Below are 16,219 nucleotides of genomic sequence, written 5' to 3'. Positions count from 1 at the left end.
CTTTCCACTAAGAAAGAAATTTTGGATTGCCCGAGTAACTTCCACTTTTATGATTTCCCAGTAGTGCTTGAAAAAAAGAGCTGTCATGCCATCAGGGCCAGGAGCCTTGTTGTGTGGGATTTGTCTGAGAGCACTGAAGATTTATGCTTCGTCTGGGATTTTGCTGAGCATATTGTTTTCTTCTTCTGTTATTTGCTTATCGAATAACTGACCCAATTGTTCTAAAATTTGAGGCTTAGATGAAGTATATACAGTTTTAAAATAATCTATGAAAGTTGATTCAATGATTAAAGGGTCCATAGCAATTACCTGGCCCCAATTTGATTGATTCAATGGCATTCCTCCTTCGGCGAATCGTGGTTTTCAGATGATAAAATTTTGTGTTGAGATCCGTTGAAGTGAGCCAAGTAATTCGGGATTTTTGCTTCTATAGAATCTCCTCGTTTGCTCTCAGTTTGTGAATTTTGTTTTGCAATTCAACCTCCAACTCTTGATTCCTTGGTGTTGATGTGTTGCTTTGGACTTCCAGTAATTCTTTTTCTGTCTGCTGGATGTTATTCTGAATGCACCCAAAGTGGGTTTTGCTCCATTTTTTTAAGGCTTCCTTTGTTGAGCTGATTTTCTTGCATAGAATGCACTTAGGATTGCCTTGAAAAGTTGTACTCCATGCTTCTTGAATTATAAGCTGGCTCAGCGGCTCCTGGGTCTAGAATTCTTCGAACTTGAAAGATGAATCATATCTCGAGTTAGCTGAAGTGTTGAGTAGAATGGGGTGGTGGTCAGATGCTGAGGAAGCCAGATGTTGCAGAGAAGCATCAGGAAAAAGAAGTCTCCATTCTTTGTTGACAATAACTCTATCTAATCTTTCTTTAATAAGAGCAGCTCCTTTTCTGTTGTTTGTCCAAGTAAATTTTGGCCCTGTGAATCCGATGTCTATAAGTCCATTGCGATCCATTAGTGTTTTTAAGCTGCTATTCTGGTTGATATGAACTGGTCGGCCCCCATATTTTTCCATCTGATTTATCAAGTCATTGAAATCTCCCATGCATGCCCACGGACCCGGATAGTTTTGATAAATAGAGTCCAGGTGATTCCAAAACTTTTCTTTTTGATTTGAGTGAGCTGGGCTATATACATAAGTAACCAACCAAGGATGGTGTGAAGGATCAGAGTAAACAAGAACAGAGATAGCATTAACATTAATATTCACAGGTTCCAGATCAACTCCCGAACGTCATAGCAACAACAAACCCCATTTTTTACAGACAGCAGGAGAGTGCACAAAAAGATGGAAACCAAGACTATTTACAACAAAATTAGTGCGGTCATCTGACACTAAGGTTTCTGATAGGAAAATGACATCTGGGTTATGTGATCTAATATTTGCCCTTAGTGTTCTAATTGCCTTGGGTCGGGCGAGCCCTCGGCAATTCCATGCTAATGTCCTCATGGAATCTTTGGAGGCAAGTTGGAGCTTGCCTGAAGAGCTGACTTGGACTTTTTCTGGGTCTAGGTTGCTGGTCCAGAGTACGGGTTCACTTTCCCTTTCCCCTTGGATTTTTTTTCCTTTCTGCCTAAACTGTTTTGCATTGCCGTGAGAGTAAGTGCTGAGATAGCTTCCTCTGTTTTTGACTGAGATTCATCTTCTTCATATTTTTTTGTCTCAATTGTTTCCAGTTTAATCAAACGTTGTGACTTTCTCCTGGGAGCCTCCTTATTCTCATCTAAAAGCATTCTCTTCAGAGGAAAGGTGTGGCTGAGTTGATCCATTGGTGGGGGGGGTGTGGGACGATTCTGAGTCAATTATTATAACCTCATTGGGACAGACTGTAGAGAGTTGTTGGCCTGGTGTGTTTTCTTTCAGTGCTGGGATGATCTCCTGAGCATTATTTTCCCCTTCATTTTGATTAGACTCTCCTGTTGTAGCCTATTCTTTTTCTTTCGGAAGCGAGGATATGGATTTCATCTTCATGCTTTTCTGCGGTGGCTCAAGAGAAAGATAATTGCTGTGTTGCGGGAAATGAGGAGTTATAGAGAGGAAATTCTTTGATGCTGCTTCCGGATGGTCCAAGAAGAGAGGACGTGTTTCGACTCTACAGGTTTGAGGCCGAGGGGATAAACCTTCCAGTTTGGACGTTGACTCATAAAAGTGTTTAATTTTTCCTTCTTTCTGATCCTGCAGGGCCGAATAGACATTCTTCCACTGTGCTCTCCACGTGGCATTTGTTCTAGTGGATAGAGACTCTAATGAGAGGGGTTTGACAGAGTAGAGTAGCTGTGATTCTATCAGGGGCTACAACATTACTCCTTGAGTCAGCAGGGAGACATTGTTTCGGTAAGTACATGGGATTTCAGATTGGGTAGATGAGATAACAGTGTAAGGTATTACTCTGGATGGTGGGGTAATAAATGAAGAATAATCACTGTAGCTGGACTGTGCATGCAAAGTGTTTGGCGGTTGAGAAAATGAGAGGATTCTGCTCGTTTCTGGTTTCCCATACAGTGAAGATGAAGGAAAAAAATTCCTCAGTTCCATGTGATTCTCGGACAAGTGGGTGGTTTATTCCTCACAATTGTATGATTGCAGATTTAGAACCGATGAAGACCCTCCATATTCTTTTCCACTTTTGCCGCTAACCTCTTCCGATTTTTCCCAGATTCCGATTGCAAGTTCGGGCACTTGGCACATTGTTTTGGGAAGGCTAGATTTCTTATGATTCCATATTACCCACTTCATCCTCAGTATTTTGCATTGAGGGGAGGTTTTGTGGAGAGTAATATTCTGCTCTTAAGGCTGGCCCGAATTTGATTCTTTGTTGTGTTGAAGTGGGAAAGCCACAAAATATTTGGGAGTGGCCAAGTCGACTGCATGCATAACAGAAATCAGCTAGCTTTTCATATTTAAAAGCAATCCAAACTTCTTTATTTTCGAAACGCTTGAGAGGGAAACTTTTTTTCAAAGGATTTGTTACATCAATGGCCACTTTTATTCGGATAAACTGGCGGAAAGCCAAGCCATAGATCGGGTCCACTTCTACCTTTATAAGATTTCCTATCACTTTCCCAATGTCTACTGCATTTTCTAGATTGAAGTGGTCTAGGGGGAGTCCGTGCAACTAAACGTTAAAGATGGCTTCGTTTAAGCTTATTTCTTCTACGGTTGCCCGTGTGACCATTGTTTTAAGATCATGAGGTGACCCTTAAAGTTCCAAGGGCCTTGATTTAGAACTCTAAGCTTGTCTTGGGGAGTTCTAAATGTGAATATAAATTTGTTTACATCCATGTCTTCGATCAAAAAGTTTTGAACAAATTTCCATGAGGCTTTTATGTATGAATGTATGGCAAATTTATTCAAGGGTCTATCGGCAACTAACCTTCCAACCAGAATCTTTTTGGATGAAGACTTTGCCGCTTCCGGATTTGTTTTAAGTTAAAGGTCTTGCCACGATAGAGCTTCCATTTGTGAGATGAGTGCTTCGATGTCCATTGTTCACATTGCTGGAAACAGAGGAGAGCAACTTTAAAGGCAACTTTGAGAGCAACAGATGGGACGAGAAACACCGTTAAAAAAGAGCAACAACGAGTGCAGAAGGGAAGAGAGTATCTCCGATGAAGGAAAACTCAGTGAAACATTCATCTGGAAGAGAGAAAGGGGAGAGGTATTTGAGAGCGTCATGGAACGAGACGCGGAATCACTAGAAAGAAGCTTAAAGAGTCAAACTAGACATTTATTTATTGTTGTTGTTTTCATTCAAATCACAAATTTGGCTCTCGAAATAGATTGAGTTGGTTAAGAAATATTCTGTTCATGACTGTCTTCAAATTTTGGTCTTGACTTACAATAGATCACCTACTTGTTGAAGGCTTATTTCCAGCATGATTCTTTAGTCAAATTCTGTCAAAAGCATCCAGCACACAATCTTGCATCATCAGTTTAATAGCTATATTTCATGTAATCAGGTTGTTGGAGGATGCTAGTATGCCCCTTGTGCTCGTCAATGTCCATTGTGCAGCTTCCTCAATTCCATATTCAACTTTCAAGATGTGAAGAGTAGTAGCATTGTATTTATTTATTTATTCTGAAATAGTAGCAACATTATATTAGTTTAATTAGTTGTAATCTATTATTATTTATTTTGTTCTTTGTAAATTTATGTTTTGCATTGAAATGTAAACAAAAATATTATCTATTTTTCATTTTAATTTATTTTGTTCTTTAATTTAATTTTTTTTTTAAATTTATAAAATGTGTTTAAATTATTTTTTAAAACAAATTGGGTAATTGAAACAAGATATCAGTTTTTTTTTTTTTTTAAGTGTTATATATTCATTTTTGGAGTTTTAAAGTCTTTGAAGAAGAAGAAAAAAAACCCCGGTTATAACTCGGATATCTTGGTTTTAAGGTAAAATTTGCAAAAAAAGAGATATCTGATTATAATCTGGATATCTAGATTAAACCTGGTTATCCGCCCGGATTAGAATCCGACTGAATCCGGGCGGATAACCACCCAGTTTTTAGAACCCGGATCCGGATCTTGTTATGGCCGGATATCTGGATCCGGATATCCGGATCTTATTATTTAAATGTTTTGCATTTAAACTCGGATCCGGATTCGGTTGAACACCCCTATATATTTTACAACACTTTACATAACAATGTTAATATTGTAAAAGAAAGAATATTTTTGTAAACTATCTTATAAAATTAATATAATTTTTTAAAAATGTTTTTATTTTACTATATATATTGTGTAAAGTATTATAAAATATTAAAATGTATCATTTGTGTATCATTTCTCTTTTTAAAAACCTTCAGTGTCAGGTATTAATGTGTAACTGAACGACAACATTATCTGGTAGTTTGGTATTGGGGATCATAGCCTGCAGCCCTCTGACTGCTGGTTAATGAGCCATATGCAGCCCACGTGATTATTTAAAATAAAGAAATAATATTTATAGTCATAATTGTACAAACGTTATATAATTTTTTTAAAAAAATAAATTAATACGAGACCTATATAAAAAGGATAAATTAATTTTTTTAATCGTGGACCTTACTATTTTTTAAAATAATTACGTAATGTTTACACATTTCACAACTGTACATAATATTACTCTTCAAAATAATAACAGGTATTGAATGCTCGTTCTGTACAATTTTTGTCCCATATGTGCACGTCCAGTTTAGAAGAAGATGAAGTTAACGAGCATACCTATAGATAACTTCTACAGACTTGTATTTATTTTATTTATTTATTATTTAATGATTAAAGTATTTTTAATGAATCTGTAATTTTTTTAAAAAAATTTAAAAAATACTTAAAGAAAAGAGAAAAAAAAAGAGTGCAAAATGGCTGTCGCTATGTTGATGTAGCAGCATCCTTTCACTTTTTTCTTCCCATATCTACTGCCAGTATCCAGTGGCGGAGTCAGAGGGGACTAAAAATTTGGAAAAAAAAAAATATATATATATATATATATTTATGTGTTAATTTTTTGATTTAATAACAGAATATTAATTTATTATATATTTTCCGATCCTATAAAATTTATTTTCACCTCTTCATAAAATTCAATATAATATAAAAATAAATAAATAAAATAAATCTCATATAAAATAAAATAATATAACAGCCACGTAATGAATATACTGTATATACTACTACAGTAGCTTCCCGTAGGATAGAACTAACCAAAGTGGGGTAAAAATATCAATCTTGCTTTATGTCAGAAGCAATGGTACCATAACCATAGCACAGTAATCTGTCGGGTTCCCACTGAAGGTCATGTAGTCCTCTACATTTATGTTGGGTCCCGTTAACGAATTATATAATATATATATATATATATTTTTATGTTATACCATTTAGTTATATTAAACATTTCATAGAGAGATGCAATTCTTTGTGTTTATAATTTAAATATAAATATTTTAAAATTAATTATTACAATTTTTTCAAACTAATTATTATAATTTTTTTAAATTTTTAAATAAAAAATAAAAAATTAATTTAATTTTTTTAAATCATATAAATAATATTATAAAAATATATTATAATAATATTTTAATTTTATAATATTTTTTATTTAATTTTTAATTTTATAAAATCTAAAAAATACTAAACTAAAATCCTCACGCTCTAAACTCACCTTGATTTCAATTTTTTGGTGGACATACATGTCGGTTACTTTTATGTGCATAATTTACCTACTTCAATAATTTGGCGCCTGGTCTCACATCCGACAACCGGTCCGAACCCCACTACGCTCATTTAAATAATAATAATAATAATTATAATTATTGCTGCTTATAAACCTACCAATGATCTAATAATTCCAATTTCCGAGCAAAACAGAGTTCAGTTCAGATCCTATAATGGCATCTCATGCGGCATTCCGCCCAAGCAATCTTGGTGGTGACCAAAAAGAAGATGAGAGCTTCGTCTACGCTGGGCAGCTGGCAAACTCACTTGTTTTGCCTATGGCCCTGCAAACGGCCATTGAGCTTGACATTTTTGAAATTTTGGCCAAAGCAGGTCCTGGAGCTCAGCTCTCCCCCTCACAAATTTCAGCAGAGATGCCCACTACAAATCCTGAGGCACCCAAGATGCTGGACCGCATTCTTAGGATGCTAGCTAGCCATTCTGTGCTGAGTTGCTTTGCAGGTGTTGATGATACTGGATCTTTTCAGAGGCTCTATGCTCTTTCACCTGTGTCTAAACACTTCGTCCCTGACCAAGATGGGGTCTCCTTCCGCCCTGTGATGGCTCTCCTTCAAGATAAGGTCTTCCTTGCTAGTTGGTCTGTACCTATTTTCCCTTCGTATTTTTATTTATTTTTTCTACTTCTATTTATATATGCATAGTTTAGTTTCTGTCTTGATCCATAATGTATACTTAAAACTAAGTGAAATGGTTTGGTTACAAAAAAAAATTTTAAAAAATATCCTAAAACATGATTTGTAAATTAACTGTAAAATTATTTTTATTATAGAATAAATTTAATGTATTATATAAAATTATATTAATTTATAACGAATCGTACAGTTGTGCGAACTGTGTTGCCACCATTGAAGGTGGTGGTTGTTGGTGATGAATTGTTGCTAATTTGTTGGCCTGAGATATTCACAGAAGAGATTGATATCCTCAATCTCAAGATCTTCGATTAGGATGACTTATATCGATTGGCCCAGACTGCCACTAGTTGAGTTTCTTCCCATCCACTTGTGATGGCTCATGGTGTCCACACACGGGTAATAGTGAGATGTGGTGGGTCAGATCTAATAGATCTTGGGGTGAAAAGGCTACTGATGCGGTACATATAGCACGTCGGATGGTGTCCACGCGTAGGACAAAGCCACAAGTGAGGATTAACTGCTGAGATTTTCACCACGATTCCGCACTGTACGAGTAGATTAGCAACTGGAGAGTTTCGTTATGGGTGCTTGTAGAAAATCGATCTCTGGAATGCGGTAGATTGGGCATAGACTGAAACGGCGGAATGGAAAAGTTTAAAAAATTAAGAGAATCATGGAGAGGATGTGAGACTTTTGCTGGAATTTCTCTTTCTAGGAGCATCGGCCCTTTAACTTATTCTGGAAAATAATGGCTGGGTTGCTTTAACGCTAGTAGTTAACTAATTAAATGAGCCCCATCAAAAAAAGAATTATAAACAATAGGGAAGGAAATGAAAGTAAATTTATTTTATGGGTAGGATATGAATGTTAATTGGCAGAGAACAACTAAAAAGCACAGGTATTTACTAAAAGGCACGTGCCCAGTTCCCATGCATTGGATCTCATCAATTTGAATAAAAAATAAAAGATAAAAATCTAGCCTTAAATGTAATGTCGTTTAAGCCACTAATACAAATTATTGACTTTCTTTCACTTTGTTTTTTTAATTTTACATTGTTTGAGCCAAATATAACATGAACATAAAGTCATGAAGCATTCAATTGTTTTTCTCATTTCTCAAAATTTCATAAAACATCTTAACTCAAACCATTTCACTAGTATTTACAAACCATTTCATTACTATTTACAGATTTTTCATTTGATATTATCTAAACATTTAAACAAGAATTTATTCTTGCCATTTGCCACGTTCTTCTAAGATTGTACAATCTTCTTCTATTTTTAAGTGTGTCCCTGTTATAAAATTATGGTTAGATGGATCATGGTATTTAACCCTAATCTATTCATAGGTCCAAGCTAAAAGATGCAATTCTTGAGGGAGGAATTCCATTTGATAGGGTTCATGGCATGAGTGCCTTCGAGTATCTTGGCATGGACCCCAGGTTTAATAAGGTTTTCAACACAGCTATGCTCAATAACGCTACAATGATTTTTAAGAAGATTGTTGAGTCCTACAAGGGCTTCGAGCCACTCAAGCAATTGGTCGATGTTGGTGGAGGTCTTGGTGGCGCGCTTCATGTAATTACTTCTAAGTATCCCCACATCAAGGGCATCAATTTCGACTTGCCTCATGTCATACAACATGCCCCATCTTATCCAAGTATGATTTCAATTCATAAATCTCCACCTTTTTTTTTTTTATTTTTTTATTTTAAACAAACACCTCCCGTTTTATTCATAGCCTCACCAAAGTTAGATAACATTATGGTTTGGAAAAATAAGAGCTATGTAGATAAAAAGCTTATTAACTACCTCAAGTTGCAGGTGTGGAACATGTAGGAGGAGATATGTTCACAAGCGTTCCTAAAGGAGATGCAATCTTCATGAAGGTGAGTGAAATATTTAACTTGCAGGGATTCTATCTTGTATGACCCGTACGCATTGAATTAGTCATCCCAATACATTGCAAATTTATTGGCAATGGTACAATACAACAGCACAATATATAGCATTATTTTAAAAATTAAGGGCACCATAGACATCCCTTTCAGATTTTTGGAGATCGTATCGTCTTTTAGCATAAAGCTTTCACAAAAATGCATGACGGAGTTCAAGGTGTGAAATGCTATCCTTCAACGTAGATTTTATCATCCATCTTCACTTGAAGTGGTTGGCTTATTAAACAACTTGAAAGACTCTAAAATCAGTGAGTATGATTGAGATTGATAAATATATAATGCATATAACATTCCAGCTTTGTTCAAGAAAATATTGGTGATCCCATCTATGGATAATTTTATAGGGGATACTTCATGATTGGGGTGATGAACAATGTTTGGAGCTTCTGAAAAACTGCTATACAGCTGTTCCAAATGATGGGAAGGTAATCATTGTGGAGGCATTTCTTCCAATGATGCCCGAGCTTAGCACTTGTATGAAGCGCAACACTCAAGTTGATGTGCTTATGATGGCTCAACACCCAGGAGGGAAGGAAAGGACGCGGCAAGAATTTGAGGCCTTGGCAACCAAAGCTGGATTTAAAGGCGTCAGATATGAATGCCTTGTTTATAGTTTCCAGGTCATGGCGTTTTTTAAATAGATTGCTTGCTTGTACAATTTATAACTGTATCTGTTATGGATATGTTTCATACTTTGTGTAATGGTCTCCGATGACCTGTATCAAGTAAATAAGAGAGGTAGGATACCTCTGAATGCCTAAGTTAGAATAAAAAATATAGAGTATTTCAATTATTAGATTGTTTATAAGTTATATCTGGTGTGTATAAGAAAAGGTAAACTAGAGAATTGCAGAAACCATGCTGCTGTTGAAGAACAGAAAATGAGTAGGGAAATATTAGAAAAACTTTTCTTTTCTCTTCTCATTGAACTCTTTCCATTGTTATGTTTTCTATACACTCGAGCTTGGCATTTATACTAAAGTGATAGAGACACTTGATAACAAAGCCTGTACAAAAGTAACAAAAGAAAACAAAGTTCTGTGCTATACATAAAAACAGAACAAAAAGCAGAAACACATTGTTGCCTCTGCATGTTGCAGCTTTAATCCACTACTCCAATTTCTCCCACCTTCTTTCCTTTTTCTTTTGAGCCATTTTGAACTTGTTGGCTGTCTAATTCAGCCGGATCATGGTCATGTTGGTGGCACTCACCTTTCATTTCTTGTTGTGTTTTCAACAGCCCCCGGCAAGGTGGAGAGTAGATGTTTTCTGCTCCCATCTTGTGCAAGTGTGTATAGAAGCTGTTAGATCCTAGTGCCTTAGTCAATATATCTGCAACTTGTGATCCACTACTTACATGTTCAGTAATGACACTTCCTTCTTGAATTTTATCACGGATCAAATGGCAATCGAGCTCTATATGCTTAGTACGTTCATGGAATACTGGACTTGCTGTAATGCGTAATGCAGCCTCGTTGTCACAATGTAATACAGCTGCCTGAGGATGATCTACCATTAAGTCTTGAAGTAAAAACCTTAGCCAAGTTAATTCACAGCAAGCACTTGCCATGGCCCTATATTCAGCTTCAGCTGAGGACCTAGAGATAGTGTTTTGCTTCTTAGATTTCCAAGACACTAAGGACGGACCAAGAAAGGCACAGTACCCTGTCATAGACCTTCGTGTATCTGGGCATGCTCCCTAATCCGAATCACAGTACACCTCAAGTTGTAGATTTGATTGTGAAGAGTAAAACAAGCCTTGTCCTGGAGCTCTCTTTATGTACCTTAGCACCTTATGAGCAGCATTTAAATGTGGGAATTTAGGAGCTTGCATGAATTGGCTAAGCAATTGGACTGAATATACTAAATCTGGTCTGGTGATGGTGAGGTAAAGAAGCCTCCCAATGAGTCTTCTGTAGATAGAAGGATCCTTAAGTAGGGCACCTTGATCCTTAGGCAATTTGCTGTTTTGATCCAGAGGTATCTTGGTAGGTGCAGCTCCAATGGTTCCCGAGTCAGATAATATGTCCAATGCATATTTTCTTTGACATACATAAATCCCCTTTTCTGATCGTGCCACTTCCAACCCAAGAAAGTACTTTAAAACACCTAAATCCTTTATCTTAAATCTGTCATGTAGGGAAGATTTGAGAGAATGAGTGATATCCATGTCATTACTTACTATGATAAGATCATCCACATAGACAAGCACAGCTGTAAAGGATTCTCCCACTGACCTTGTAAACAGACTATAATCTGCTTTTGACTGTTTGAACCCCTTCTGAACAATGAAATCTGAGAGCTTGGCATACCATTGCCTTGATGCCTGTTTTAATTCATACAAACTCTTATGAAGTTTGCAAACTTTTGCACAATTACTATCAGCATATCCTGGTGGAAGCTTCATATAAACTTCCTTCTCCAAATCACCATGGAGGAATGCATTGTTCACATCCAATTGATGCAAATTCCACCCTCTAACTGCTGCTACAGCAAGCAGTGTTCTCACTGTCACTAACTTTGCTACAGGAGAGAAAGTCTCATGGTAATCCAAACCCTCTTGTTGTGTGTATCCCTTTGCCACTAGCCGAGCCTTATACCTCTCAACAATGCCATCTACATTGTACTTGATCTTATACACCCATTTGCACCCTGTAGCTTCCTTTCCATGAGGCAAATCAACTACAGTCCAAGTGTCATTCATCTCTAAGGCCTCAATTTCAGCTTGCATTGCCTTACACCAACCAGGGGTTTTGACAGCTTGTGCATATGTGTTAGGTTCTATTTGCTTTGTGATTGAAGCAACAAAAGCTTTGTGTGTATTGGATAGTTTATGATAAGAGAGATTAGCATCAAGAGGAGAGGCATTACCTGAAAGTCTTGATCCTTTCTTCTTGTCTAACTTCTATGAATGAGGGAGTGAGGATACTTGTTGACAAATGAAGTCCAGCAAGTAAGGTGGTGCACGTCTTTCTCTAATGGACCTTCTAGGCATGTGAGGATTGGTGGGATTGGCATGTGTATGTTCTTCAATAGGTTCTGGTGGATTTTCTGTGTTTGAAGTGTTTGCTACATTCTCTATATCGACATCTGGTTCAGGTTCAAGGTGAGACAACTCAAAAGTGTGGTCAAGAGCAGTATCTAGTGGTTGGGAAAAGAATAATGTAGTTGGACTTGGTAGGTTTGTGCTCTTGATCTTCGATGGATTTACACCCCCACACAAAATGCAGTTCAATATTGAGAGATTTTGGGTCCAGATGCCTGAGTTGCCTTTAAAATATATGAATAAGAAGAAGGGTGAGACAGTAGGTGGAATAATTTGTAGAGTGATCGAGATTGATACAGGGGAAGATGGGAATGGGTGAGGGCTCTTTCTTAGAGTCTTAATTGAAATAGATATCCACAAACCATTGGCAAGAGGTAGGACTGTAAATCTGTTGGGGAAGACTTGCTGGATCCCTCTGAGGTATGAGAAGCTTCCCCACCTTTGTTTCAGGGGTGGTTGTATTATGCATGACGAGTCGGGGTTTAAGGGTGAGAAGGAAGGTGAGGTTCAGTTTAGTGTTTGGTTGAGAGCAAGGGGCAGACCAAAATACAAAGAAGGTTGAAGAAACTCTGAGAGGGTTAATAAAGAATTCTTAGTAGGAAATTGTAGTTGGGATGGTAGAGACGAAACATAGAAAGGGAAAGGTAAAGAAAAAGAAAAGGAAGGGGTTATGGGGGAAGAAGCAGAAGTGGTTCCTGCTACTCAGGAATGTGACCTTATAAGAAGGGCGGGCAGTGAGAAAACAAGGGGGGAGGCAGTGAATGACGAGGTGAGTAGTCCGAGAGAGAGTTTTGGGTTTGCTATCTCTGAAGAGGTGAGGGGAAGTGGGGAACAAGTGGGCAATCAAAGTAGAACTTAGAGGAGGTTAATGGGGTGGATGAGAGTGGTGGACTGATTGAAAACAATAAAAGAGGTAAGGAGAAGGGGGTCTGGTGTGACGCCCCCAAATCCCCACGCACGATCACGGGAAAATCGAGATGTTTGGATGATGACATCACGGGTCATCATCCTATCGACGTGTGCCAAGTGTGTGAAAAATCGACGAATGTGCACGAGAAATACGCAGCGAAAAGCAAGTCAATAACTAAGTACCATAATTTTTCTTAATATAATACAAGCTGTTCAAACATACATAAATAAATTTTACAGGACACAAACATAATTTTAAACTAAATACAAAGCATAAACTTCAGCACCCCGGCGGAGCCGCGTCCTCGGGCTCAGCCTCCTCCTCCTCATCCTCGATCTCTGCACCAAAATCTACGGAACCAAAAATGGTGCCGCAGGTAAGTAAAATCCAAACACCACCAGATAAAAACATATAGAACTCAAACAATATGCATGAAGTGATGCCAATGCGCAAAACCCATAAAATCATATTTTTACCACGCACGCCAAAAATCCCATTTGGCCCAAAAACATATCCTTTCCAAATATCACGCCAAAAGTCACATTTGACCCATATCCATCTCAAACTATTATCCAATTAATCCGTATGCACCATGACCTCCCCTAAGGGTCATCCGCACACCCGGGCTCCAGTGCCACACCGCAGGTTACGACCATGCATGTGACACCTAACGAGCGATGCTCAGTTCCGCGCCCCGTGCGTTCGTAGCCAAGCATCCTCTAGCCCTCGCCAGCGAAGGGCCACAGAGTCGGTGCGTAGAGCAATGCCCGGTTCTGCGCCCGGCGCGTTCGTAGCCAAGCATCCCCTAGCCCCCGCTCCCGTCGTCGCCCAGCGACAACTCAGGGGATGTCACTCAGTTTATTCCACTCCCGAGTGACTAGAGGAGCTCCACCGAGATAATACCCCATCCCGGCTTGGGGTCGTGATACACACGCACCTAAAAATCCACTTACGCCAATAAAACAGGCTTTTCTCAATTAAATAAAAATGCATGTGCATGCACCATGTAAATGCGATATTAATGCACAAAAAAAATCAACCATCCATAAATCAACAAAACCAAACACTCCGTCCACAACCCATCCGACCCCCGAACTCCTCGGACTCAGTCTGGAATCAGCCAACCAACAGATAAATATTTATTGAATGAGCAAAATATATTTAAATCTAAAAGTAGAGTTTGGAAAATACTTACTGCGCTATATGCTATTTTTAGAAAACACTCGGCGTTGCAAACGGCGGAAGGAAAGCAACGTAATAGTGCAAATTCACTGTGGCCGTGGGTTGTAAAATACCCACTTTTGAACGGGGACAAACCAAGACTCAGGATTGATAGGGAATGGCCTTGAGATATTTATGAAGCTAAGGGAAATGAGTTTTGGCCGTGGGTGGTGGTGGAAATGGCGGTCGAAGGCCAAAAAGGGGCTGAACGGAGTTGAGCTCGTGGGAGCTGCTCCGGCAACGGATCGAGGCCGAAAATGGGTGGTTGAGGTCGGCAAGAGGTAGGGGAAGAAGCTGTGAAGAGATGGTGGACGGAGGTGGTGCGACGGCACCGGAAACGATGAAAAACCGTATGGCTTGGAGGAGCGCGTGGCGGCTAACGGTGGCTCGGATGGAGGTGAAACTTGGTGGGGATGTTCACCGTTGAGAGGGGAAGAAAACTGGGTGGGTGGTGTAGGCCACGTCGCCGGCGAGCTGCAGTTCTGGGCTGCGAAAGCAACCGGCGACATGGGCAAAAATAGAGCAGGTGCAGCGACTTCCGGCAGCTCTCGAAGGCTAACGGCTGGTCCGATGGCTCTAAAAATTGGTAGGAATGATCTCTGGTGGAAGGGGAAGAGAATGGTGGTGGCGGTGCACTAAACGGTGGCCGGACGGCGGAGAACTGGGAGGTCAAAGTGGAGGCGATGGGAAGGAGAAAAGAGAGGAGCTGCGCACAGGGAGAGGGGGAAAACGGGAAGAAAAGGAAGAAGAAAAAAAGAAGAAAAGAAAGAAAAGAAGAAAAGAAAAGGAAAAAGGGAAAAAGAAAAAGAAAAAGAAAAGAAAAAGAAAAGAAAAGAAATGAGGTCCAATCCTCACCTCTGGAGTCCAATAACTGATCCAACGAAAATAAGTTTAAAAGCAATAAAACTAAGAAAATATTTTAAACACAACGTAAAGCTAAAATATAATAATTAACTAGTAAAAACAAACTATTTAATTTTAAATCAAAGACAAGCTAAAATAAATTAAACAGCAATTTAAATTCAACAGCAATTAAAATCCAATTAAAATCCGATAATTTAAAATAAAAGAAATATTATATTAATTAAATTAAAATATTCCTTCAGTGAAAATACACATAAAAACGGGGTGTCAAATCCTCACCCCTTAAAATAAATTTCGTCCTCGAAATTTGTGAGATTAATATTAGCGCCAAGTAGGATACACTACGCAACTCAGAGTATACTTGAGAAAATCATACCATCAGCCATTTCCATACAAGTATGATTAAAGATCTCTCCAATTATACTCCTAAAGCAATTCCATCATATTCGTACTAGTCTCCCAGCGACGCATCACGTCTAGAGCTCCTAAAGCAGCCACGTAAACCGGAATCACCATATCGTCAAGAACTTCAAAACCACACCCAAGAAAATTCTAAAAATTATTACTTTTTAGAATGAATTGTATTAACCTCAATCAACCTGCATGCTATATCATCGAAACTTTCATTGTATACTATATCTTGGTAACCTAATAGCCACTTCCAAAATAAACTATCAATAAACATAATTCGCCCAAACAAAATATTACTCTCCAATTACAAGCACCTTCTCGAAATTTTAAGTCATCACTAATTACTCAAAATCAGCACACCTAATCATGAACTATCACTCCTATTTCCTCAATTATCTCTAGCTACCTTAACTAAATCAAAATTCCGCAACGACACCCATGATCATCAACATAGAAGACGATATCAATCAGTTGCAACCTTCCAAATTAAAAACAAGTATTATTATCTCAAAATACGCCAGTCTCATCTAAGATAAAGAACATAGGGCTCGAATCTGTCCCAACCAACTAATAAAGCACCTATAACTCCTACCTAACAACTTACACTTTCAAGATCATCACCTAAATTCTGAATATCGTCTAATTTAGAGATAACTAAATTCACTACGAACCACGATTAAATTCACGATAACCTTAATAAACCCTTCTTATAAACTCACTTACCTACTTCTATTCTCATAACCCTAATATTAGCACGACTATTTCCTTCAATTGCATACAAAATTAAATCTCAAGATAGGCCATGCTATTCAAACCTCCAATCCATCAAAACTATGGCACTACCCTCCTGACTTCTACTGCTTATTACCTTACGTACCTGTTTAGGCTAATCACCGTTGATTCTCAAACTTCCACTTTCAAAATTTTATTATCCACTACATATGGCGACTCAA

At 38.1% G+C, this 16,219-nt stretch overlaps 1 protein-coding gene across 1 annotated transcript; it reads left to right on the top strand.

Annotated features, from left to right (window-relative positions):
- Positions 1-6,320: 6,320 nt before the first annotated feature.
- Positions 6,321-9,607, top strand: LOC122312469 (caffeic acid 3-O-methyltransferase-like). Its single transcript, XM_043127087.1, has 4 exons — positions 6,321-6,801; positions 8,206-8,516; positions 8,681-8,745; positions 9,159-9,607. The coding sequence occupies exons 1-4, from the start codon at positions 6,377-6,379 to the stop codon at positions 9,453-9,455; spliced, it is 1,098 nt and encodes a 365-aa protein (XP_042983021.1). The 5' UTR covers positions 6,321-6,376; the 3' UTR covers positions 9,456-9,607.
- Positions 9,608-16,219: the final 6,612 nt, after the last annotated feature.

This window comes from Carya illinoinensis, chromosome 1, assembly GCF_018687715.1.
Source record: "Carya illinoinensis cultivar Pawnee chromosome 1, C.illinoinensisPawnee_v1, whole genome shotgun sequence".
NCBI lineage: Eukaryota > Viridiplantae > Streptophyta > Magnoliopsida > Fagales > Juglandaceae > Carya > Carya illinoinensis.
This window is presented reverse-complemented; position numbering and strand designations above follow the sequence as displayed.